The 26,963-nt window shown below is 42.8% G+C and overlaps 1 protein-coding gene across 1 annotated transcript in view; it reads left to right on the top strand.

Moving 5' to 3' along the window:
* Positions 1-563: 563 nt before the first annotated feature.
* The window catches only part of CASR (calcium sensing receptor), a 43,771-nt gene continuing 17,371 nt past the window's right edge, over positions 564-26,963 (top strand). Inside the window, exons 1-3 of the mRNA XM_009639108.2 lie at positions 564-748; positions 9,550-9,856; positions 13,033-13,914. Of these exons, the coding sequence (XP_009637403.1) occupies positions 564-748; positions 9,550-9,856; positions 13,033-13,914 (1,374 nt within the window). The remainder of the gene's footprint in view (positions 749-9,549; positions 9,857-13,032; positions 13,915-26,963) is intronic.

The raw sequence follows: 26,963 nt of genomic DNA on the forward strand, positions 1-26,963 counted from the left end.
GAGGGTCTCCTGTGACCAGAGTCATGCAGAACCATGGGAAGATGGTGGGAAGACACCCACCTCAAACGTGTGATAGAGAATTATGCATCCAAGAGTATATCCATTACATTTGTTCATGGAGGTGTGGCTGGCATCACTGGGGTGTCTGACTTACTCTGTCAAAGTTGGTACTGTCCTGTGCAGGTTGTTGAGTGGGGGTGGCCAACAGGGGCATACTAAGAAGTTGATGGGACAATGCAGAACCGCTGTGGCAGTGTGGGGTCCTGGTGTGTAGGCTGGGATCACTTGCCACGTCTTTCTTTTGCAGATCTCAGAGATGGGCTGTTCATAATGCTTTGGTTATGAAGAAAGAAGGACTGCTGAATTGCTGTTTTGCAATGGAGAAGACAGAGGGAGAAACACCAGCACTGTGGCTCCCACCCTGTTGCTTATCTCCCTGCAGACATGTGTCCCATTTCCTCTCTGTGCTGTGTTAAGGAAAAGCTTAGATATTACGACGTCTGCTTTCTTACATCACCTTTTCCAATTTTGCATCCTATAACCCCCTGGTGAAAAGAGGAACAATGACTTTGTATAGCTGCTGCTTGATTCTTTTGCTATTTACCTGGAACACAGCTGCCTATGGGCCAAACCAACGGGCACAGAAGAAGGGAGACATTATTCTCGGAGGATTGTTCCCCATTCATTTTGGAGTGGCTGCTAAAGACCAGGATCTAAAATCAAGACCAGAATCAGTGGAGTGCATAAGGTAAGCCAGGAAAAGGAAAAATAAAAAGGAGGGGGGGGAGTCTTGCCCTTTCTTGGCTACAGGTGACATGCTATACGCTGTGTCAGTACAGTCTGTAATCTGATGCTTGTAGAGGCAATGGGAAATTATGGTGTAAATAATAGAACAAAACAGGTGTGTAAAGACAGGAAGTGCATATGTTAAACAGTAACATAAATAATATTTGGACAGCGAAAGAGGGGAATCCTTGTATTACCCAAAGCTGCCAAAACGTGAATCTATCTGGCCATTCACAGGGGACATTTGAATAGTATCTGAAAATTAGCTTTCCTAGCAGAAGGGTGGAAATAACCCATAGTGCCCTTAAGTTAATTTGATTACATTGTGCATAGCAATATAGCTTAGAAATCAAATTTGGGTTTTTTTTTTCCCAGTTCTGCCTCTCATCTTCTAAAACTTTGCAAACTGTTTAATTGCCTAAACAAATGAATAGGTGAAAGTGAGATAGGTCACTGCTTTTGAAAAATCCCACTGAACACATAGATGTCTCTAAAGAGAGACCTCTACAAAGTCCCAGACTTGAACTCCTTACCCAGGCTTTCCTTACCCAAAGTCCTTTTCTTCTGTGTAAACAGTGCATATAGGTTTTGTCTTAAGTCTTTGGCAGTTAACCCTGGAGAGAGAAATAGACATGAAAACAAAGTATCTTATTAGTAAAGTGTAGCCATTTTTATGATGCAACATGAGGAATTTTTAACCTTACAACCCTGCACACAATACACATGAAGTGTGACAGAAACTGATTGCAGCTGAAATATCATATAAACAAAATATAAGAAATTGATGTTGAATTTTGTCACAACCATGCATGGAAAAACACTTCAGTGTTATAGGACCTCTTCTGTAGTCACATGTGAAAAATTGTATATCTGGCATTATTTGCACCTCTCATCCTAGACTGGGGATCTAGTACAGTTTTGTTGCAGACAGCAATGAAGAATGGCTGACAGCATGCCTGCTATGCTTACAGATTCCAGGTGCGGTTTCCCGCTGAGACACAGGACACATCCATCTAGGTTATGAGATCATCCCCAGATGGTCTCATAGTGAGCACACAGAAAGAAGTGTAATTAAGCAGGGTTTCTTTTGGCTTCTTCTGTGCATGCACAAGAAAGTCACGAACTAAAGGTATGTGAAATGTCCACTTCATGGAGCAAGAAGCTCTGCCAGATTTTCAGCATTTTTTTCTCCCCCAAGTGCAACAGTTTTAAAGTGGAACACTGAAAAGCGATGGATATTTTCAGTTCTGTGGTCATCTTCACCTGCTCCAGGTGGCAGGCAGGACAGTGCAGATATTTGCAAACTGAATATAGCTTTCATTTCTGTCAGTGCTGGGTCAGCCTCAGTGACTGCCTCGTCATGGTCACATTGTTAGAACGGACCACAAGAGAATGTTCCCCCACAAGTACTAAACATGTGTGGTTGCCAAAAGATTTGTTAATGAGCACTGCCAACAACAGGCAAATCCTGAAAAGCCAGACCAGCCGTTTTAAGGACACAATGGATGGATCCTTCTGGGTGGTATTTGATCTGCTAAAAGGCATCCTCCACCTGAAATTTGGCTGGGTAAAATCTGTGTTCCTTTTACCCCTGCACCAAGAAGTTGCAGATGCAAAAGAGAGGAGTTGACTAAAGAGGCATTTGTGCCACTTTGCCGCACTCCTTCGAGGAGCTGGATAAATTGTGAGCTAATAGCATAAGGCAAATGGAGAGAGAATACTTGATGAAAGGCAGAGATCCAGCTGCAGAGGTAGTAGCAAGACTTTTTGAGACTGGTCATTAGATTTTCTTGATGAAGATAATTAATCCATGGGACAGTTTACATGCTATGGTGTTTTCCTTGTTAGTGGTACATTTTAAATTGAAAGCAGATATGTTTCCTGAAACGATTTTCTATTTTAAGCAGAATTTAAGTCAGAAAATTCCTCTGAATGGACATGTACCGAGATCTCACAACACAACCATAGTGGTCCCTCTTGGTTTTGGAGTTCATGATTAGGTAGTAGCTTGGGGCAGGGTTGTGCATGCTCTAAAAGCCCAATACATTCTTCAGGTCATGAGGTAGAGTCTTTCATATCACATTTGAGTTTCCTCAGTTCTGGGCAGGTGGCTAGTCTGCAATGCATGAACTCGTATTTTCTGGGGAGAAGGAAAAAAAAAAAAAGATAGGCTCTAGGTTTTTTTCCAAAGTAAAATCTCCCCAATCTTGTAGTGTCAAAAGCTTTAATAAAGTGGGAAATCCAGTAGAAGACCATAAGCATGGCTGTACCTGGTCAAAAGGCACTAAATCTGTTCCATACCTTGGACTGCCCTTGTTGCCTTTCTCTGAGCTCTCTACAGTGCTGCTGTATCTTTTCAAAGGTGAGGCAAATCAGTTTTATACCCTTTTTAGATGGCTGCATACAGCTTTTAATCTCTTTATTAGTTAGGAAAATGGTTCTCATATCACATAAGAAAATTAGACCCAGGCTGTGTACAGCTTTTAATCTCTTTATTTGATAGGAAAATGTGTCTCATATCACATAAGAAAATTAGACCCAGGTCACTCCAGGAGTATGCAGGCATCCTCTCTCTTTCCTCATACTTGTCCATTAGGCAGCAACAGCAACAAGTCCTCAGACCATACAAAAAGCTCCTTGCTTTGAGGCTAGAAAAGACCTAAGAGTCCCACTGAAACCCTGTGGGTGGCTTGCCCCTGTTTCTTCTGGAGTTTGGTATCAAACAGTATAAGATAATGTGGCTTTCCTTTCTTTTGACGACCGTTCAACCTGATCTGTGCTGTTGGGACAGCTTCCCACACATTCAGATATGTTCAGTACCCTATCTTATGCTCCCAAAAAGGGCTTCTCAAAATGGGTAGGACAGATTTCTCTCCACTTTTTTCAGTTTTCATGCTCTCCATACCCTTGTGGCACAGCACCTTTCTCCCCCAGCTTAGCATATGTGCTGGCCTGAACACACCGTGTATGCCTTGCGCGTGATTATTTGGAAAACTATATACATGACTCGGTGGCAAAAGGAAAAGGGAACAGTAACGATCCATTCTCTGTTCTTTTTGTGCTGATTCTACTGAAAAGTCATCTTCATGCTTTAAGCACTGAGTTGTAGAGTTCAAAGTGAAAACTTACTCATGATTTTGCCACACCAAATGTCAGATAGGAGCACGGAAAGCCAGAGCAATTTTGTTTCCTGTGTTTCAGAAATACTTACATGGCCTATTGTTTAAGCAATCAAGTATATCACATTTGATATAAATACACCTTCTGTCTTTGTATGCCTCAGGTGCTGTTGCAGCAACTTTCCTTATAACATTTGCTGATGCATATCTGATGTGTGCAGTGGAGGCAGAGGCTGAGCACAGCACAAGCAGTCCCTGACCCCCATCTCAGCACGCACAGGGGCCTATTCATAACATGATTTCTCTGTCCTTTCTTGATTTCAGGTAGATTAGCAGTGGTGATGGTGGTGGTATCATTATTGCTAGCGTTATTGCATAGATGGGTGGTACCCATGGGTTCCTTTTACTGTAACGAACTGTTTGCAGTGGGGACACATCTTTATGGAGCGGAGATACAATGTTGCCAATATGGTGTCACTGGGTCATCATTTCCAGTGCATATTCCCTGTATTCTGATCTGCAGTCTAGCCAAGGTCCCCCACACCGTGACACTGTGGTGGGTTGACCTTGGCTGGATGCCAGGTGCCACCAAGCCGGTCTGTCACTCCTCTCCTCAGCGGGACAGGCGGGGAGAGTACGAGAGGGAAAAAAACCTCATGGGTCAAGATAACGGCAGTTTGATAAAAGCAAAAGCAAAGGCTGTGCAGGGAAGCAAAAGGAAAACAAAGATTTTATTCTCTGAGTCCCATCAGCAGGCCATGTCCAGCCACTTCCCGGGAAGCAGGGCTTCAGTACGTGTAGTGGTTGCTCTGGAAGACAAATATCGTAAATAACAAATGTCCCCACTTCCTCCTCCTCTCTTATGGAATACCGCCTCGAGCAGTTTGGGTCAGCTGTCCTGGCTATGTCCCCTCCTAAGCTTTTGCCTACCCCCAGCCTGCTGGTGAGGGGGGGAAATGTTGGAGAGACAGCCTTGATGCTGTGCAGCACTGCTCAGCAGTAGCCAAAACACTGGTGTGTTATCAACACCTTTCTAGCTACTGGTGCAAAACACGGCACTGTGAGGGCTGCTGTGGGGAAGATTAACTCCATCTCAGCCAGACACAATACAGAGATGTAGCTTTCAGGCTGTGAAACTGCAGTGAGACATCATCCCCATGTCATAGTGCGGGACTTCACAGAGCATGACTGCTGGGACACTTTAGCTCACAGAGTCTGTGTGTCTGTCTGAGAGAACAGAGTATTTTAATTCTGCCCCTTGTGGACGTATTTGCTAATTCCACAGCAGAACTGAATGCATAACAAATTTAGAACGTCCTCCCTGAGACCAAATTATTTTATTTTCCTCTTTCTCTTCTACCCATCTTCTGATTTTTTTTTTTGTCTGCATAATTCCCCTTACCCATAGCCCTAACTTCTGAGTGTAGTAAGCAACTCATTATACCTACTGACTACAGGAATCCAACAAATGACTGAAGGTCTCCCCCTTGCATAGCTTAGTAATAGCAGTGGTAGTAGCAGCAATAACATGCAATTAATGTACTGGAAATCTACAGAGGACAGAGAAATTAGCATGTGCATACAACCACTAGAGAAAGAGGAGTACTGGCGTGAGCCAAGAGGCATATGCAGGCTTTGCCACCATTCTCGAATAAAAGTACCTGTCAGATATGGGAGGGTAAATGAAAGCTGTATTTACAGCTTTCACATTACTTTCTCCTCCTTTTCCATCATATTCTATTGCTTTTAGTTTAGTGCCTTGCAAATTTTGATAAATGAAGGTCATGAATTCACATGAGGCTGTGAATTATTCCTTTATGGAGACCAACAGGGATCAGGTCTAATTTCCCTGCTGGATCTGGACAGTATGAGCCGTTCAAACCAAACCAGACAAACAAACAAGCGAACAGGGGATGAGCTATGGGGAGCTAAAACTATGCAGCGAGATGATGTCCCTTAATTTACATACCCTTGCTTTGTAACATTGACAGAGACATTTAAGCCATCCTGAGCACCCCTTGACAGACACATTTATACCACCTAGGAAGAAAACCGTGGGAATCAGTGAGTTTACTATCTAGCAAACTGAGTGGCTGCAAAGATAATATGTCCCTCGCAGATGTGACAATCAAAATGAGGATTTGTGGAGGAATTGTTTCTGATTTATCTTTCCCTGTTTGTGCTCCTGCCTGGGAACAGAAAGAAAGGGTTGCATGCTCTGGCAGGTGGGGGAACAGGCATCAGAGGAGAAACATTTGAAGAACCGAGCGTAAATAAAAATTCCTATCTACACCTTTAGGCACTGAATTATTTACATTAAACTCTCATTTAGAGCTTAATGACCACTTTTCATAGCACCACGTCTCAGAAATGTTAAAATACAAGACTATGCCAATGTACTTGTAAAGTAATATGGCAGAAAATAAGTTTTGAAGGCTGCTTATTTTCCACCAAGAAAATATCAGTGACTATGTAAAGCTTCTGGAAATCTAATGACAAGTTTGCTTCCGTTAGCAAATCCTTTGCAGTTTCTTCATGGAAATTACTGGTCAGATTTCTGCACGGTTGACAGAACATTACGGTGACTAGTCATATTAGTCACAGCAGCAACATAGCACAGGAGGTCAGCTGGATCGGTGTAACCCGCTGCCAGGTTCAAAGGCTGCTCTTACCCATCACTCACATACACACCAAGCCAAGAGGAACGTATCCGTAGCCCCTTGCCGGGGTCTTACAGTACAATGGGAGAGAATTTATCCACACAATTTCCATTCACCGGGATTGAAGGAATCATGAAATCTTGCTTCATTTAGACCAGTTTCGTGGCAACCATATCCACGTTACAGTACTGATACAACACAGTATCAGTTAATAAAATGAGACTTTGTCTGAAGCTCTATCAGGTATTAGAGAAGACAGAGCAAGCTGTGTTTGTCTCCATCCCGCCTGATCCTCTTCTCCTGATCTGCTGGTGCTGCTATCAGCAGAGGTGCAGCTGAAGAGAACTGCAGGTCTCCTTCCAGGCTAGTTTGAGGGAAATTATCAAAAGCATTTCTAAGACGTTTTGGAGTCTAGCTCCCAGAAAACACCCCATGCCCTCCTTTCCCCTCCAAAATAAAACCAGTCCAAACTCAAGTACCTGAAATATGGGCCATATGCTGTAAAATAAGCATTCATCAGGAGCATATGTCAGAAAGGAAAATAAAAGCAATTGTGCATCACAGGCCTTAGTCTGGATCTACTGAATGAAATGGCAAACACAGTCTCTGAAGTCAAGGGGAAGACAGTCCAGTTCTCGCTGCTTGGGGAGATGCCACCTTGCTGCATCCAAAAAAAACATTAAGCCAAATTGCTGTCAAGCAGGCAAAATAATTCTGTGTCATACTCCACCTGCATAATTGAATATGAGCAGGCTTAAATTTACTTTTACACATGCTCAAACGTGTGAAGTTTTTCACAGTGGTACAGTGGTACCTTTGAACTTTCCAGCTTCTCAGCAGTCTTCCCTTTAAATATAGAAAATGCTTTCAGATTTTTCTCTTTTACATGAGAAGCCTGAATATAGCTCCTTGCTTGAAATCCTATTTTCATTTTAATTAGAGATATCTGTAAACACATTTAGCTTTATAAAAAGAAGTGTCACAAGCCCCCTCCCTGCTGTCATTCATCCCAGCAAGCATTACTGACCACGTGAGGCAGCGTGGTGTGCCTGGAACATCTTTTTTCTGTACACAACACTCACTGCCTATTTCAAACTGAGACTTATCCTTTTATTTCAGAGCTCTCCCATTGCATCTCGCTCCTTAGTGGTTTGGAACTAGAGCAAAAAATATTCTAAATGACCAAATTACTTCAAACTGTAACACACACTCACATGTTCTAAAGGGTGTCCATTTTCTTAAGGATGATATTAAAATAGCTAGCTGTCCTTTTGGTCGTAAATTACAACGAAGGATTTTTATTGGCCTCAAACTTTTTGACTTGAAGAGATTTGTACGGAAACCATACTGTCTGGTCTTTAAGGTACAACCTCAGAGCAGAACATCATTTGGAAGCTGGCCAAAGATGTCTGGAGCAGGTGACATCAAGTTGAATAAATGAAGTTTTAATTTAAGACTTAAAGATAAACCTTAGATGTGATATCTTTAGAACTGCTGATCCCAGATAAGTCAGGTAAAACTCCTAGAATGGAAGTAATGTGGCTATGTTCATGCAGCTTTAAAGAAGTCAGACACAGCTTACATCAACTTTGGAAGCAATTTATTTAATCCAGTAATTAAAAAATGTTCAGTTCGTGTATCTCAGAGATTGGAAATTCGTGATTTCATGAAGCATATCTTTAGAAATCTTCACCTTGGTAATGGAAACATCTCTCAAAGCATTTCAAAATGGCACTCGTGAAACCTAAAATTTACTATTTCTTACAGAATCTGTTCTTGGACAGGCTATTTCCCCAGGCTCTTCCAGTTCTAGGGCCTGTCAGTTTTCCCAGCGAATCTCAAGCCCAATAGCTTTGATACTTTCCTGTTTCCAGCTGCAACCCAATACAAAACTGCAAACTAAGTGCTGACTAACAGTGCATTACAAGGAAGTTCATGAAAGATTCTGCCATTCCAGCTGAATTACCCTAAAACATGGCAGCTTCACAGGTGCACAACCAGTTGCTTTTGCAGCTTTACAGGAGAAAACACAGTAGGTACAGCTAGAGATTAACACGTCCCCAGATCTGTGTTAGAGATAGCCAGAAAACCCAGCTACTCCATTTTTGAGAACAGAAGAGGCTTCGAAAAACAGTTTCAGTTTCATGGGCCAGCTCTGATGGCATCTTCTGAGTTCATGTCTGAAGCAAATGTATGAGAGCACTATGATAAAGAGAAAAGTTATTCCTTTCCACTGAAATATCTAATTAACAAGTTAGGAAGCTAAGATTTACATTTGCAGCATCTCTGCTGTAAACAGGTTGACCGTGCCCTCTCTCACAGTGTGAAGTGTGTGATGTGAGGCCAGATTTCCCTGAGCAGAGCTACCAGGCACCTTTGCATCCAGGGGCGCGCCTGTGCTGTATCTCAGCTCGCTCTGCCTGCCTAAAGCCACGAGGAGCTGGCACACTGAGTATCCCTGAGCCCAAGCCCCTGACAGCAATGCACTCAGCACAGGCTTTGCAGACACTGCCATCTGCATTCAGAAACATGTCAGAGGAGCCTGGAAGGAAACCTAGCAGGACGGAAACCTGGTAGGTGTAGCTTTGTGTCAGAGCATTTTGCTGAGGAATCACGACATCCAGGTTTAGGGTACTGAGCAGAAGGGACAGGCCAGAGCCAACACCCCAGGTATGCTCTCTTTCAACTTTCCCAGACTTTAGAGGACTTAGAAAAGTTCACCTCATCTTCACAACCTCTGAAGTGAGCTCCCAAACTGAAGAGCTGAAAACTGGAACAAAACCTTGTAGTGAATGCATGCCTCTTATGTAACCACTGAACACAAAAGCAATACTTCACAAACGTAGTAGGATGCAAGAAATCACATAAGTTGCTTTTACCTTTTGTATCTGGAATTCTTCACTCTGTCTTTGTCTCAGTCCTGGTCTCCTCTCCTCTGTTTCCTTACTCCTCACTCTATTTTATTTTTATTTTTGCTCCCCTAGGTATAATTTCCGAGGCTTCCGCTGGCTCCAGGCTATGATCTTTGCCATAGAAGAAATAAACAGTAGCCCAACTCTCCTTCCCAACATGACCCTTGGATACAGGATATTTGACACTTGCAATACAGTCTCTAAAGCCCTCGAGGCCACACTGAGTTTTGTGGCCCAGAACAAGATAGACTCCTTAAACCTGGACGAATTCTGCAACTGCTCAGAACATATCCCTTCCACCATCGCAGTCGTGGGGGCAACCGGCTCTGGCATCTCTACCGCTGTGGCCAATCTGCTGGGACTCTTTTACATACCTCAGGTATGCTTTCAACTTCTCTTGTTTAGGTACAGCTGGGAGTATTGCTGTTTGGAGGGGATCTTTCAGTACATTATAGAACCAGGACAGGGAACTGCACTGCTGCCTTATGCACTCCATCTCTATTTCAAACAAAGGAAAGTTTAGAAATGCAATGGCCCTAGGTGTACAAATACATCCTTGGAGGGCTGAGGGGCAACACAATGATGAGAAGCACTGGGTTTTAAAGTGGGACATCATTTTACATGCAAGCAAGCCATCTACTTCCCTCCATGTGTCCTAACTGCACACCAGAAGATCTCAAGGGGAGTTCAGCCTCTGTGGCTTGTTTAATCTTTGACACTTCCAATAGAACCTCAAGGAGAGAAACAATGCAAAATGTGGGGGGTTTGTTAAGGTAGAAATATGTCTTGCTGACAATTTGCAATCCGCAAACACAAAGGTTACCAAGCAGCCAGCAACAACATTCAGCCAACAGCAACAGGAGGACTAGAGTCCTACAGAGTGTTTTAATCTTGGCATGGGTAAATTAAGTCAGTCATTGGCAGTTGCCAGCCTTGACAGGTTATTTGTGATGCTTCTTCACCACGATCACTGTCTAGTCATGCCCAACTCCCACAGAGCCCACTTAAGGCAGAGCTCAGTCATTGCCAGCTCCTCTTAGGTCTCTCAGCACGATCTCTGATCATTCAAGTAGGTGATCTCTAAAGTTGTTTCTGCTGATCAGGTGCTGCAAAGGTTTCTTCTGGGCTGACCTGCCTTTCTTTTGCCCTAGGGCCTTCAAAACAGGGTTTGTGAGAGCATGTGGATATGTCTCGCCTGGTCCTGGGGTCATCTGTGTGGTGGTGTAGTTGTACCAGCTCCTGTGTTGCAGCATCCTTCTTGCTGTCTGCTGACTCTACTGGGGTCAGTGCCGGCACCCATGGTCCCATCCTTTTGTTTAACAAACTTGCTGCTCTGCCAAGACCCTAAGCAAAGTATGAGGCTGGCATATTATAGCTTAATGCTGTTGCTCTTGATTTTAGATTTCCACACTGAAGACAACTTTGGAAAAGTGCCTTTTCCATTTATTTGTTCCCTTGTATAGCCTAGCATTTCCAATTCCTCTTCTAAAATGAATACAGGTGACAGAGCTCACAGGAGTCCTTCTAATAAGACTGCATCACACTGCACTCTCAGTCTGTCCTGAGAGGATATATCTTTATTTCAGCCAGGGATCCAATTCCCATCTGCACCACAAATGAAGAAGGAAGGATTCTTGTCTGCCTGGTGCACAGCAATATATCTTGTCTATTTAATGTTACCAGTCTGGCTCCCTCACAGGAGTCTGAAAAAATGGTCTCTAAGCAGGGCAAGAATGGTTTAAGCTAAGACCAATATATGCTATCTAGGTATTGCCCAGAGTAGCATAGGAAGGTGGTGTGTAATAAACAATGTGATGGCATTTTAAGGCATACTGATAATTTACACATTGCATTACCAGATGAACAAGAGCAGCTGAGAAATGTTGGTGGGTTGGACTGCACATAAGAGATGTTTGCAGTTCTCAGACTTTCCCTTTGAACAGGGAATGGCGTTTGTGCTACCAGGCGGTCTTATCTAGAGGTTGCTGAAACGGGTAGTTGTCAGGAGGTTCAGTTCTGGAATGAAATCTCAACCAGGTGGTTGAAGTATGACAACTGAAAGCAAGCTTTTAAACTGGGAGTTGTTGGGCAGCATTAGAATACGCATTATTGCTGCCGTTTATAGTAAGGCCATTAGCAAATCCATGCTTAATAGACCCTGCATTTCAGTACAAGTTGGAGGTATATTTTACAATTAATGTGAGGCTCATTACTCATTCCGTTGACATAGAAACTAAAAATGTTATGACTCCAATTCTTCTTCTCAGTATCTCACCTCAGTGTACCTTTACAGCACATGTGGGAGTGGGGTACCTTGCCTGTACCCCCTGGCACTAGGTTTTAGGAAACAGAAGTAATACTGGGCAGGAGCCTGTCAAGGGGAGAATATAGCTCTGTGAAAGGAGGATTTGCTCCTGTGGCCCTTGAAACTGCACTAGGAGACCTTTTTTTCTTTCTTCTTGCAGAAACATTAAATGCTGGAGTTTAAGGAGGAGTTAAAGTTTTCTGTAAATTTCCACTTTGTACAAAATGAGCTGTTTGTAGAAGGCTTTTTCAAAATGAGAGTCAGTCCTAAAGAGTTCAGATACCAATCTCAAAATGCAAAGATAAGTGAGTTTTAAAAGTTCTCCAGATCATTAAACTATTCTCTTCTGTGTTTTATGGTTTTCTTCCTACTTGTAGAAAATCCAAATTATATCTTAAGAGCATATGGCACTTGTTCTGATAAAAAAAAAAACATTTCTTGATAGCTTTAGCAAGGGAAATAAAATCCCATTCTAAATGTAAAACACAGTGGCTCATGGAGCGTGGAATGCCTACTGGCTTCTTTGCTGATGCTGGCCAGCAATCAGGAAATGCTGGCCAGAATAAGGAAATATTGACCAGCATTACCTTAACACTCCACATGGTTAAGGCGACTGATATACATCACATTCTTCTTATTTCAGCTGGCAGGGATTGTATATAACACACATATGATGGAGCCTGTTTAAAGATGGGGACAGAAATAAAAGGCGAGGAGAGAGAGACAGTGCTCTTCAGAGAAGGTCTGGGATGGCAATATCAGCCTCCTGTCTCATGTCTGGTTCAGGACAGAGGAAGCCTGCATTTTGTCTGAATTATGTGCATTGCCCTCATTAATCTAAAATATACATTCTTCTTGTTTCTGGATTTGGCAGAAAGAGCAGCAAGTGCATGTAGGCCACCCGTGGCTCACCTCTTTGCCATTCCTCCAAACTAGTGTCAGTGTCTTTCTCCCTCAGATCCTTGACCTTACAGGTGGACACGAGCTTGCTCCAGTCTCTTGGGTCCAAGCAGCTGCTCCTTTATGTGTGCCTCTGTAAGACAGTCACAGCTACAAGAACATACAGACTCTCAGAGTGGCTCATATGCAACCACAGGCTAAGGGTACGTGGCTGCCAGTGTGGTGGTCAGCTCTCTCTTCATCCCATCCGAGGTTACACAGGTTGACAATGATGCTAGATAAAGGTAGGCAATTTATTCCCAGGCAGTTCACTTCATGGTGTGTTTTGCTTTTTCACTGTGCTCCCACAGGTCAGCTATGCCTCATCCAGTCGTCTCTTGAGCAATAAGAACCAGTTCAAGTCCTTCCTCCGCACAATCCCCAATGATGAGCATCAGGCCACGGCAATGGCAGACATCATCGAGTACTTTCGCTGGAACTGGGTGGGAACAATTGCAGCTGACGATGACTATGGCCGGCCAGGGATTGAAAAGTTTCGGGAGGAGGCAGAGGAGAGAGACATCTGCATTGATTTTAGCGAGCTCATTTCCCAGTACTCGGACGAAGAGGAGATCCAGCAGGTGGTGGAGGTTATCCAGAACTCCACAGCAAGGGTGATCGTTGTTTTCTCCAGTGGCCCGGACCTGGAGCCCCTCATCAAAGAGATCGTCAGGCGAAACATCACCGGCAAGATCTGGCTGGCGAGCGAGGCATGGGCCAGCTCTTCCCTCATAGCCATGCCAGAGTTCTTCCGCGTCATCGGCAGCACCATTGGGTTTGCACTGAAGGCAGGACAGATCCCAGGCTTTCGTGAGTTCCTGCAGAAGGTGCATCCCAAGAAGTCCACCAACAATGGCTTTGCCAAGGAGTTTTGGGAGGAGACGTTTAACTGCTATCTCCCCGATGGGTCCAAAAGTTCTCCAGCTTCAACTTCCTTCCACAAGGGCCATGAAGAGGGACTGGGAGCTGGAAATGGAACGGCTGCCTTCCGACCTCCGTGCACAGGGGATGAGAACATCACCAGTGTAGAGACACCATACATGGACTACACGCACTTGCGGATATCCTATAATGTGTATTTGGCAGTATATTCTATTGCCCATGCCTTGCAGGATATATATACCTGTACCCCTGGAAAAGGACTCTTCACAAATGGATCCTGTGCGGACATTAAGAAGGTTGAGGCATGGCAGGTAAGTCCTTTATTTGTGTGCCTGTGCGATATACTTGCAGAAAAAAAAGACAGGCTGTCCCAGAGCTTTTAGGGTGCCTTTCATAATCCTCGTCTCACAGACAGCATAAGGCTCCTAGGACATAGCATATCCCTGTGTGCAAGTTAATTGCATGTCCCCACCCCACAGGGAACGTAAGGTAAGTTGTGTTAGGTTTGCCTGCAGTGAGAGGGGCTTAAACTAAGTTAAAATTTCTTGCGTTTGCTATGGGCCAAAAGTGCACACACAGACAATTACCACAGCCTGGCTGACGCAAGGTAACTTGATCATATATTGAGCCCTTACATAAACAAGAGGGCCTGGAGAGAGCACATGAACAAGGAAAACAGTTTTTAGAGTTCATTTTCTTTGGCAAGCTCTACGTCTTTTGCAATCCCACAGCAATTTTCCATACAGGCCGTATTTTTTTTCCACAGTTTTAACCTTATATAGGATCAAACTAAAGCAGGTTGAGAAATGAAGGAAAATAAAATGTGGATGTTGGGCAAATAATAGATAGCTGCTTTGATTTGGCAGTGATATTTGTGAACTGATAAAATGATACTAATGACTTAGTCACATTTACCCATTCATTCAATGTGTTCTGCCCATCGGCATATGGATGGTATTCTGGCATTTTCTCTTCTGATCTTTTATGAATACTCTGTACCTTACCATATGTTTGATTGTGCTATCCAATGTGATATTCAGCATGTGTTTTTAATATCTATTGCGTTTTTAAATAACAAAATTATCTTGTAAGACTATCAAATGAAGATATGCCAAATACGTAGCAAATTCTGTTTGTCCTGTACTGGTCATCACAGAAAACTTGGGCTCAAACATGCCTGAAATCAGAACAACATGGATGAATATAAGGAGGATCACATCCCCATTTGCATGTGTAATTTCCTCTGTTTGGGATAGTCTAACCAAAATAAAGGCTACTTGCACCACAATCTTTGCAGATGTTGGGTCAGCATCCACATGTGGGAACTGCACTTTGGTTCCTGCCCAGTCTCAGTCAACTCAAAAACATCACTCAGATCAAAGTAAAAGGCTTTGTCTTGGCATTCATGGGAAACCTGCATTGCTCTAGGTACCTGATTTGGGTTTACCAAAACCACTTTACTCGGAGTTGATGAGCGCAGGGTTTGACCCTGGTTTAAGGGAATCCTGCGATTGCTCGCTCTCTCTGAGGTTTCTGTCTTTCAAAGCTATTCTGCTTTTCAGGAGCATAGTGGCAGAAGTGGGCAAGTCACAGACAGATTTAGCTTTCACCGTGTCAGTAAAAATGATCCAGAATAAATATATTTCAAATTTTTTCCCTTATGCCTTTTCATATTGGAAAGTAAAGCAGGATATTCATACCACAGCTAAGTAAACTAATGTGTCCTCTCATTTCTTTTGTTGCCTGTCTGGTGCTGAAGGATGGCTGTATCAAAAGGTAAAGCATCCTGCTGAGCTAGGCTGTTGGGTATGCCTGCTTGCCTTAAAGGAGGGAATCAGCGTCAAGAAGGAGTATGTGGGGGATAACAGGACTGGGTAGGAATATCAGATGCTACAAAGGAACAGGCTATATTTGAAATGACCACCATTATGTGGTGCAGGCTGTGAAGCATATTTGATATTTGTGCATTTTTTCACTTTATTTCAAAATCAAACACATGAATAGCAGGTAAATGCCAAATGTGTGTGCATACCTACTTCATATCAGGCATTGCGGCTCATTACCCTTGGGAATCTTTCCTCAGCCCCAGGGGTAATGAGTTCACCTCACAAACGTGCATCCTCCAGCATCTCCAGAGAGTGGTTTTCTGACAACCAGATGGAAGAAATCCTTTCTACTGAAATAACTCTCATTTGTAGTAGTCCTTCTGCTGGTGGTCAGTGCCTGCTCCCTCTTCTTGCAATCCGCTCGAGGGTTTCTTGATGGGAAGTGACCTGAGAGAGCAAGGACGGTGTTAGAAAGCCTCCACACATGAGATTGGAGGCAGCAGCCGCTGAGAGTGTCCGCCAGCGCTGACCAGGTGGTGTGTGGGACAGATAAGGCAAACGCAGTGAACTTGTAGCTCCATTAGCCTGAGCTCCTGTCCAGAGTAGTGGGGTTGGTGTCTGGGGAGGATAAATGGTGTGTTCCACAATTTAATTATGGACCATTTAGTTTTGTTGCCTTTCAGTGGCATTATCCCATTAACAGATATTATTTATCCGTTGCCTGCTAATTGTTAATTTTATGTACTCAGAATGTAAACCTTTTTGGAGGAACTGGTTTACATAATTTGTGGAGGGTGCTTTTGGGGGTCTGTATATAAAAATAACATTTTTACCTCAGCAATTAGTTCAGTTGAACTGGACAGCAGGAAGCCTAGCACAGAATTACTGTTGAGTTGGTTAAATTTGGTGCAATTCTCCTATTAAGAATTTACTATCTACTGTTTAAGAAAGCTCTAAGTACGTTTCATCATGGGGAGCACGGGATTTTTCTGTGTCTCACAAGCTGAAATATCAAATACTGACAACTTGCTTCTCTACTTACTTATAGTTACTTGTTTAAGAAGCTGCTTGCTCATTTTCTTCACCTGTGTCGGTGGTCTGTGACAGATGCTGTCCATAAACCCAGTCATGCTTCCTTGTTTTACCAACGCCTCTGAAGCTGGCAGTGGGCTCCTCCACTAGAGATGGGACTGGCCAGCCCGAGCTCGCAGGCTGCCGCAGCTCATGCGGAGGTGCAGGCGCAGGCAGAGCAGGTGAGCAGGCAGGGCAGCGTCCAGGCAGGGGCTGTGCCACTCACTCCACACATGGAGCTGCCCGTGAGATTTAGAGTCCTCCCTCTGAAAATGGGAAAACTTGTGCTTCTGCACTCTGCAGAAAATTACAGACTTGAATAGGATGTCTGCGCTGCGCTTATTCTGAGCAATGTATATGCCTGCAGCTGTCATATTTCAAGAACCTACCCTGCTGCAGGGCAGAAGATAATCCAGGTGCACACCTTTGGAAGATGCCTGCAAAGAGCAGATAGTATTCTCTGCACATGCCATTGTGGCGTCCTGCACAATATGGATCAAGATCAGATTAATTACTTCCTTTTGCAGTGTTTTGTTCAGGTAACAAAAAGGTGCAGGACAATCCAGAACAAAATGTATAAACAATATGCATCACATTTGGAAAAGGCAAAATTTTACACAAAGCACTAAGGGTTAAAGTGTATGACTGCAAATAGTACAATAGAAAGAATCCTTTTAAAGGACTCCTTCACCCCGATGATCAGATGCCCATTCTCTTTTGCTGGTGGGCTGTGATTTTTTTAGGAGACTGTACTGAATAGGGCTTATTCTGTGTGTTGCTCTGGTTCATGGACTAGCCTCCCCCAAATACAGGCTCTCCTATAAGCTATGCAATAGCAGTGGGAAGGTATGGCAAGAGGTGGGACATGGGCTCAGGACTCTTGTACTGATGCTGCCTCTTTGTCAAAATTCCTTGCATCTTTGGCCTGTTCCTCCACAACAGCTCGAACAGTCAGCTTCTGAAGCTCTTTTTTCTTAGTATCTTCCTTGGTAAGATCTCCCAGGTCCCTCAGGTTCCTTCATTTTCTTGGTCTCTGCTCACATGGCTATCCCCATGGTCACTGCTAACAGCAAGTCTATCTGTTCTTTTTTCAATTCCCCTCTGAGCAAAGATTTAGAACCCTTTGGGGCATTTACAGGAGACTCTCTGGTGTCTTTCTCATTTCAAACAGTGGGTGGTCCTGCAAAACATAAGAGGAAAACCAGTAAGGAATCCTAATCTGTCCTTCGGAGCAAATATTTATCACTTCATATTCTTTCTGTGTGAGAAGAGGAAAACCCTGTCTTTTCCTCAGACATAGTTCACTCTGTGTTTCTGCCCATTCCTTTGGCAGCTGATGCACCTCTCTTTCAGTGAAAGCATTGCAGTTAAATGGGGAAGATGGGGTCCCGTGGATTTGAGAAGGCAAAGGTGTGCAGTCACAGGGTCATGGAGCAGACCAACCTTCGGTGGACTCCCAGACAGTTTTCAAGCTGTGGTTACACTGGAGGCTCTGAACTTTGGCAGGTTCATGAGTGAAAAATGAGACAGCTCTTCTAGGCATCAGGGCGAAGCATGCTGCACAGACTGAAAAATTAGCTGTCCTAAAGATTACCAGGCTAAAGACAGGCTCATGTAAATTATTCTGTGCCTAGAAATCTGATTGACCTCAGACTTGGTGAAAAGCTGCCATATGCTGTTCCACAAAATAAAAGCAAATACAAATTGGCTTCACCTAGCAACACCTCAAGTCTTTTATTACATTGTGCACCTCCCAGCCAACAGTTCCTTCCTCTATGCAGGTGATACACATTATGAAGAGGTAAAAATGGATTGGTGCCTTCTCTAACTTTACATTTAGGTATGTCTGGCTGGCTGGAAATTGATTCTGCAAGGCTTTAAAGAAGCAAATGATGCCTTAGATGACAAATGTCTCTCCAGACCTTTGAGCCTAAAGGTTTATCTAATCAATTTTGTGTCTGTTGAACTATATAGGCCTGTCTGAACAATTAAAATGGTAGATGGAAATCAGCTGCTTTGTGGTGTAGTGAAGGAAACAGTATCAGAACAGGTATTAACTGAGGCTGATGTGAAAATTAGCCATTCAGGAAGCAATGAAGACAGAGGAAGGTGCTGAACGCCAGGCAACTGCAAAACCTCATCTAGTCTGCATTACAAGTGCACTGGAGACATATTTGTTATGAACAGAAAGCAAGCATTTCATCAGCGTACCTTTGTTGTGGGAGATGGAATTGAGAGGCAGACAGTTTGACCCACACCCAGAAATGTGTGGATCAATAGAGCAAACACAGCTATTTCCCCACAAGGGCAATAACAGATGGTTGCTTATTCATCAGTTCGCAAATAACGACTTGCCATCATCTGAGAACATCACTTGTGAGCTCTTCAGCTAAGCAGACAATAAATGGAGTATTATTTAGATATCTCTGCAACTAAAAGGAGAAAGACTTAACCGGACCTTACTAAGGGGGAGGAGCGGGGCGGTGGAGGGGGGTAAGGGCTGTAGTGTCACCAATAGAAAATGCACAGGGAAACCATCACCCCAACAGGATTGCTAGAAGAAGGGTGAAAGAACTGCATGCAGCAAATACACAACCTCTATGTTGTGAAGTAAGGAGTTGCGGTTATTAATTACTTGGTAGAGAGTGGCTGAGATTCTTCTGAATTAGGGTAGTACACACTGCCTGATGACAAAAAATGCAGTATTCCTCCCACCCCCAAATGTGTTGAATTTTTCATAAAAATAATTTTTAATATAGTCTCTTATATGCTGCATTACAACAAAAGCTGTATTTGAAAAGAAGCTTTTTCTAATATTTATGTATTCATTCATACCTTTGTCATTTGGGGAAAAGAAGTCAGTTTTTCAGCCTCTATCAGACCTGGGAATTTTAGGGGGGGCTCCATGAGATGCTCATATAATGTCTCTGTCTGTAGCGACTTCAGATAATAATTATCCCTTGAATTACCGAGACATCAGTATCTTCTGCTAAGACACAGCATGTCTTTGTTACACAAAAGGATGTAAAGTTTCTTCTAGGACTGACCTTTCTTGACCCTATGCACAAATGGAGCTGGTGACAAAGGGCATCTTCAGAGCCCCCTAAGGGCACTCAGAAAGCAAGGTGAGGAAACAGTGGATTTATCAAAAATTCAGTTTCATGTTATAATCATTCCTCCGACTTGGCTGATTTCCATTTATCCCAAGGTAGGGTTGAAGTTAACTTCAAAGGCATGATAATCATAGCATAGTTTGTTATTTCTCTTCTTTCTGGGTGGTCAGCCATCTTCACAGATGCTTTACTAACCAGCCACATAGTTTTATCCCCCAAAGTGAACTTTCATGCACTATGAAGGACTGGTGTTGCTCCACATATTGGGTGAAGTTTGGAGGAAGGAGAACAAATTACTTTTATGGCATATAAAGGACCCTTCTGCATTGTAGATTTAAGAGAGTAGTCTCCCCACTGGAGCACAAGTAATACTTTGCTCAGAAAGGACTTTTACCTATGTCTCTTGGAGGAATTACATGAAAGTTATTTAGGAACTGTAGAAATCAAAGCCTTGACAAGAGACTTCTTTGTTGGCTGAGACTCATAATGATAAAGGAAATGGAAAAAACAGTTTTAAGCTAGTAGGCAAGTGGAACATGTGCCCAAACACAGTTACGGTGAATCCACTGGGATTTTATTTGACCATTGGTGGGACCTGTGGCTGTGCTTGCAACAGATACCCATTCTAAATGCCCAAAATGGTTGTGTGACTTCAGTCAACTCAGGGTGAATACTGGAAACTTTAGGATTATTTCCTTTTTTTAAATGGATAGTAGTTCTTGAATAGATTATAAATAACCATAGAACTCAGGTTTTATGAATGACCATTGTTTTGTTAAAAGAATGACGCCAAATATACACTATCACTTGGCTGTCATTCTAACAGAGACGTGACATACTCGAGCATTGAAGTAATTAATCCTATAGTTCCAAACAAGGAAGAATTTACAGTGGAAAGCCATGACTTCCTCCTGGTCTAGAGACAGACACGGGTCTTCAAATCAACATCAGCAGTGTTCTGTTGCAGGATGCAGTCTCAGACCTTGTTGGGACTTCAAAGAGACTGATCCATAAAGGGCTGTTAGGAGAAAGTGACAGCAAATGGGTGCAAAGAGACACATATACAGACTCATTCTCTACACAGCTGGGTAGAGACAGCATTAAATGCCTCCCAGAAAAGGCATTTTAATCAGATTTTGATTATGCTAGACATTATATGTGAATTATGCTACTTGAAAACATGGAGCTTACAGGATAACCACTGGCTCTATTATTCACTTTAATAATTGGACAATTCATTATATATTATTTAGTATTAAATTTAAACTTAAATTAATAAAGAGAATCCTATCTTAGGCTTTTAGATACTTCACCATAGCAGTTATTGTGCAGTATGATGACATCCCAAGAGCATTAAAACATTGTTTATTCAGTCAGGACTTCTGCCAATAGATTCTTCACCATTAGTACACACGGCACCCTGGGCCATTGTATCTAATGGATTTTTTTTTTTCATACTATATTTGTTACAAGTGAAAAACAAAGCAACTATGGCATCAAGTCTAGACTAGGTGGCCATGATGATCCTTTCATATCATGGCTCTAGGTGGACAGCAGCGTAAAGAGTATAGTACAAAATACCATCTAACAGCACTGACAATCAGCTCTCACTGTACCTGTACTGTTGCCTCTGTCTGTCCAGAGACCACCTCTTTCCACAAAACCCATTGGATGTAAAGCCTAGGTATTTCACTTCTGAAGGGCTGTGTTTGCCAGTGAAATTTGTATTAGGAAAGATTTATTTTCCCCAAAGACATGCTGACTACCAGACCTCTTTTTCATTAGTATGATCCACAGCAGGTCACATCTCTTGTCACAGATTGTGTCTTATTTCTAGTTGGGATTTAACTGACCTTTAGTTTCATTGGTCCTTACTTGGTCTTGCTCTATTAGATTTAGAAGTACAGATGAAGTACTCATCATTTTTCTCAATATGGTATTTATGCACATTGATCAAATTATTCCTCAGTCTTATCTTGATAATTTAAACAGAGCGGGTTTTAGCCATAAGATTTTTTTTCTGCTTTATTTCTGTATCTTGTCCATTTACTCATCCTTTTTTTTGGGTATATATTCGGTATTGCTCTAACAGCCTCAGCACAGCCAGACAGTGAAAAAAAATCCAACATTTACATACTCCTATTACCTCCCCATTTATTTGTGCACAAGTTACATTAGCTGCCCTTGCCCCAGCATGCAATGGAAAGGTCGCATTAAGTTGCCAGTTACTTTGCAGGATGCGGTACCCTTTCTGTGCTGGTGGCTGGAATTTATTATGCCTTGATGCACAAGCCTGAATTTCACTGTATTAAACACAGATGTAAGAGCACTATCTGGGGGATTGCTTTGTCTTGATTATTATTTACTTTTACGTTAATCCATGCATTTTCTGCAAATTTTCCCAGCAGTGCTGTTGTTCTTGCTGCCAGAGTATAGATTACATATTGGGTAACAGTGAGTTGTTTACTGATGAATTCCCCATGAACTAATAATGATCTGTCTCTGTTGATACCTGTTTTTGCAAACCTGTTGGGCAATTCTTGACCCATGAATGGATGCTTTACATTAAATGTAAAGCTCAGATATTTCACTTCTTAAAGGGTATGTTTGTCAACCAAACTTGGATTTAACAAGACTTGTATTCCTCAAAACCTTATTAGCTGGCAGCAATTATGTTTCTGTCCTATGATTTTGTATCCTTGACCCAAAACTCTTGTTTTCACATATTTTTTTTCCTGGGATTGATGTCAGGCTAACCAGCCTTTCGTTACAGAGGGCATCCCTCTGCCTTTTACAATATTTTCTTTGCTTGGCGGCTGTTGCAGCCCATCAGAGGCTGACTCTGGAGCAGCCCACTGAGCAGAAATACAAGCCTCTGCAGGAGGGGGTAGCTGTGTACCAAAAAATGGTGGATTGGGATTGCTGTGGAATAATATTAGAGAGCATATTGACTTTGTCATTTGAAGCCAGTGGCATTTTTATATGTACATCATAAACCAACTGTATTAGCGCTCTTTTTATTGCTTGTGGAGTGCTGTGATGAACTGTCTGGTCCTGTCAGCCTTTTAGATCCAATTTAAATTGCTCAGGCTGTTCTCTAATCTCTTTTTAAGGACCTTCTACCTCCGTTACTGTCACATTATGGCTCCAAAACAAGTGCCCTTGGGATAAGTATGTCCAGGGTTGGGGGTTTCTTTCCAATAGCCAGGGCAATAACATATCATTGATTTAGCTTTCCTGCTCCTCCGTGGCTGTCGCTTTAGTTTTCCAACCTCTTTAGCTGTCTCTTACAGCCTTATATCATGAGGGTCTAGTATACGTGACACCTTTCAATTTTAATACATTCAGGAAATTTCTTAATATGTCACCCGGTGATTTTTTCCTCTTTATTCTCCAGGTTTTTTTATGTTCTGCTTGCCGTTAATATAATACTTGTGTTTCACAGCCTTGTTTGAGCGGTCTGTGTTGGATTAGTGCTTTTAGAGCACACCATAATAAATACTGCTGCTTGAGCTTTATTTGTATGATGAGGATAGCAACATATCATTATCCCTTAATTAATGAGCTTTTATTTTAATGAACACAGACAAAAATCCTGAAGTGATAATGTGTTTATCTGCATGTGCATCAGGTACTGTCATTCAGTCCTTTCCTCCTCTAGTTTATTGTGGATTTTCTCCATTCTGTTGGGTACAAAGACCTCCGACATCACTGGCCTACGCTTGCACATCACTGGGGCGCAGACTAGGCAGAAGCCTGCTTGATTTTGTACAACATTATATTCCATATCTAGGGATTCTTCACAAACATTATTTTTCATTTCGCTGCCATGATTTTTGTCCTGATTACTAGGAACTGCGTTAATGCTCACAGTATTTGTAAGGAGTGGAGAGATGTTGTCACTTCAGCCATTTTTCTCCAGAAGAAATCTATTGCAGTCAGTAGGTCAGATTAAGTCTGCTGGGGATGGCACTGAACTGGGACCAAGGCCACTCCAGATGCCTTAACTTGTTAAGTTTCTTGTAGGAAGGATTCTTTTGGGCTGTAGGGAACTAATAATATAACATCACACTTTGGGCCACACAAATATATTGATGTACCATCATCCAGATGGATCTTAATTTAAAATTGAAAAAGGAGTTAATATTAGAGGAAAAAACACTATTCAAACGAGCATTTTGACAGACTCAAAATTAAGTGTTTCCCCTTTTTCCCATTAAAAACTAAATTTTAAAAGTAATTACAGTTAAAAATGGAACTGTCACTTGAAGGTCACATTTTGAAGTTTGACTTTAAAAAACATATTTGCACTGAATTTCAGTTGACTGGATTTCACATGCTGTTTTCCTATGTAAATCTCTGGTTTCAGAAAATCCTATAGTTGAGATGTATGCAGAGGATGTTCCCACTCTGTTTATTTCCTCATGTATCATGTGGATCCAGTCAAGGCCAAGCACATGAAAACTTTCTTGCTATATTTTCCAGTTACGTCACACTTAGCAAAATCATTATCCTTTATTATAGCATGCTTAAGCGATGTGCTGTTAGCTACCAGCTTTGCATTAAGCAGTACAAGCTCAGGACTTGCATTCTATAGAGGAGTGCACTTAGAACAGCAGGTGTGCACGTGGCCAGCATGAGTTTTGGAGGACCTTCAGGAAACAAAATATCCTGGTCCCATCCTTACTGTGTCCTGTGACCTCCTAACTGATAGTTAAATCAGTGTAGAAAACCAGCCATGAGATGCCAAAATACTGTAAGATCATTTCTTGATTCATTTGGGAGCCTCTGTGACTCAGCAGACAGATTTTCCTGAAGCATTTTAGACCCAGTTTTGTAATGGCATTCAGACATCTGCAAACACTAGTAAATACCTAATCGGATTTTATAAAGTATCTGTTAGACCTGACTTGTGCAGCCTCTGTTGTGAAATCCACTAGGCTTGTGGTTTTGAGTTCTTTCTGGACCTCTTTGTAATAAATCTGACCCTAAATCAGATTAGTCCCGTCTTATATCATATATCAAGTCCCATTTTGAAATGTGTGCCTTTGACATTTGTGGTTTCAGTGACTTGCTCCTACCATTGTAGCAGCTATTAATTTGTTACTCCTGTCACCTTTCACTGTCAAGAAAGCATCAAAGCTGCTGCAGTTTTCAATCACCAAAGCAGTGTCCCTTGGTTGCTTGCTACAAAAACCACATAAGGTAACCCATCAAGACCAGTTGCAGGCAGTCCAACTGGTCCTTGTCTTAGGAAACTCCAGGCTTCATTGGTCTCTAAGCAGACCGAGCGCTTACAGCACAGCATGAAACAAAGGAAGCACCAAGCAGCACTGAGCAGCAAGTGAGGTATTTCTAAAACAGTCCAACTGAGTTCCTCCCTCTCCCAATTTCTGCAGGTTGTTATTGGAGGGCCTGCTTCTCTCTCACAAAGAAAAAACAAAATGTATGCATGGGTGCCCACGTCAGCACCACCGGTGCCCCTCCTTGAGCTGTACCATCAATGTACATATTGGCACCATATTTTCAGTGTCATTTTCTTTCTTACTTCATATCCTAATATTTTGTTTGCTCTTTCAACTGCATAATGCGCAGAGTGTTTTGACTGAGCTGCCTACAATAAGGAATGGCTCTTTGTCTTGAGCGGTTAGTTAATTTAGTTTCCAATAAAGGTTATGAATAGCTTAAATTATTACTGCTAACATATGGCACATTGTATTTGTCATGCACATTTAGCCTTCAGTCATGCTGTCCATTGACCTATGTAGCTTTACGAGGATATCATTCAGTTCTTATCAAAGCATAACAACTTTGAATGTTCTTGAGTTATTCTCAGCCTTTGGGCAGCTGTTCTTCAGTCTCGAACTGAACTCTTTCTTTCACCCTGTTTTTCAAGTCACTGGCAGATCTAGCGTTTCCCTAGAGCTGGGATGCCTACCCCACCTTGCCAGAATTCCTTTGCAGTATTGTCAATGACTCTCTGGCTGACTATCAATGTTCTCTCTCTTCAACTCTTCAAGACCAGCCCTTCTTCCAGAGTTTATCTCCCTTTGTTCATCTGCACACTATTACCAACCTGACAATTTCAATCCTGGAGTACAGCCCAGTCCTTGTTACAGTAGATGATGACTGGTCTTCATTATTTTAGCATGAAGTGCCCAGTATCCCAGCTATGGACCTGGCACTCCTTGTTCATGGGGCTGGACACATATAACAGAAAGGCATCCCATTTTTGTGTGAAGTGTTTACAGTGAGAATCCCAGGGTTCCTGGGTCCCTTTCAATTTCTCCACCTGGATTACCCTTATAGTGATAAACAGTATTAACCGTCACTTCTTCAGAGCAGAAAACCAATAGAAACCAGGCACCTTAGGTGGAATCATAGAATCACTCAGGTTGGAAAAGACCCTTAAGATCATCGAGTCCAACCTTTAACCTAACCCTGCCATCCCACCACTAAACCATGTCCCTAAGCATGTCCCTCGTCTACCTGTCTTTCAAATACCTCTAGGGGTAGGGCCTCGACCACTTCCCTGGGCAGCCTGTTCCAGTGCTTAACAACCCTTTCAGTGAAAAAATTTTTCCTAATGTCCAAAACCTGCCCTGGCACAACCTGAGGCCATTTCCCCTCATCCTATCACCCGTTACCAGGGAGAAGAAACCAACACCCACCTCACTACAGCCTCCTGTCAGGCAGTTGTAGAGGGAGATAAGGTCTCCCTCAGCCTCCTTTTCTCCAGACTAAACACCCCCAGCCCCCTCAGCCACTCCTTGTAAGACTTGTGCTCCAGACCCCTCACCAGCTTGGTTGCTCTCCTCTGGACATGTTCCAGCAACACAATGTCTTTCTTGTAGTGAGGGGCCCAAAACTGAACACAGTATTCAAGGTGCGGCCTCACCAGCACCGAGTACAGGGGGCACAATTACTTCCCTACCCTGCTGGCCACACTATTTTTGACACAGGCCAGGATGCCATTGGCCTTCTTGGCCCCCTGGGCACACTGCCGGCTCATATTCAGCCGGCTGTCAACCAGTACCCCCAGGTCTTTTTCCAACAGGTAATGGTCCCTTGACGTAAGGGTCTGTCCCTTGGACAGAGTAAAATTTTACAGCGATGCCACGGGGTGACCTTCAAAGCTGTCCTGTCCAGAAAGAACTGTAAAGGATCCTCTGATAGAGCAGAGTCTTGAGCACAAGGTTAGCAAGAAAGCAACACCCGCAGTGCTTGGCCCAAGCTCCTTCCTCTTGCCCAAGTCAGATATATATAAATTAAATTGGGCTCCTATGTTCTCCTCATCTCCTCTCACAGCCTTTCGTCAAACAGTTATTTAAAATAAATATTTCCTTCCTC

The sequence above is a fragment of the Egretta garzetta genome, unplaced genomic scaffold (assembly GCF_000687185.1).
Source record: "Egretta garzetta isolate BGI_Z169 unplaced genomic scaffold, ASM68718v1 scaffold85, whole genome shotgun sequence".
Taxonomy (NCBI): domain Eukaryota; kingdom Metazoa; phylum Chordata; class Aves; order Pelecaniformes; family Ardeidae; genus Egretta; species Egretta garzetta.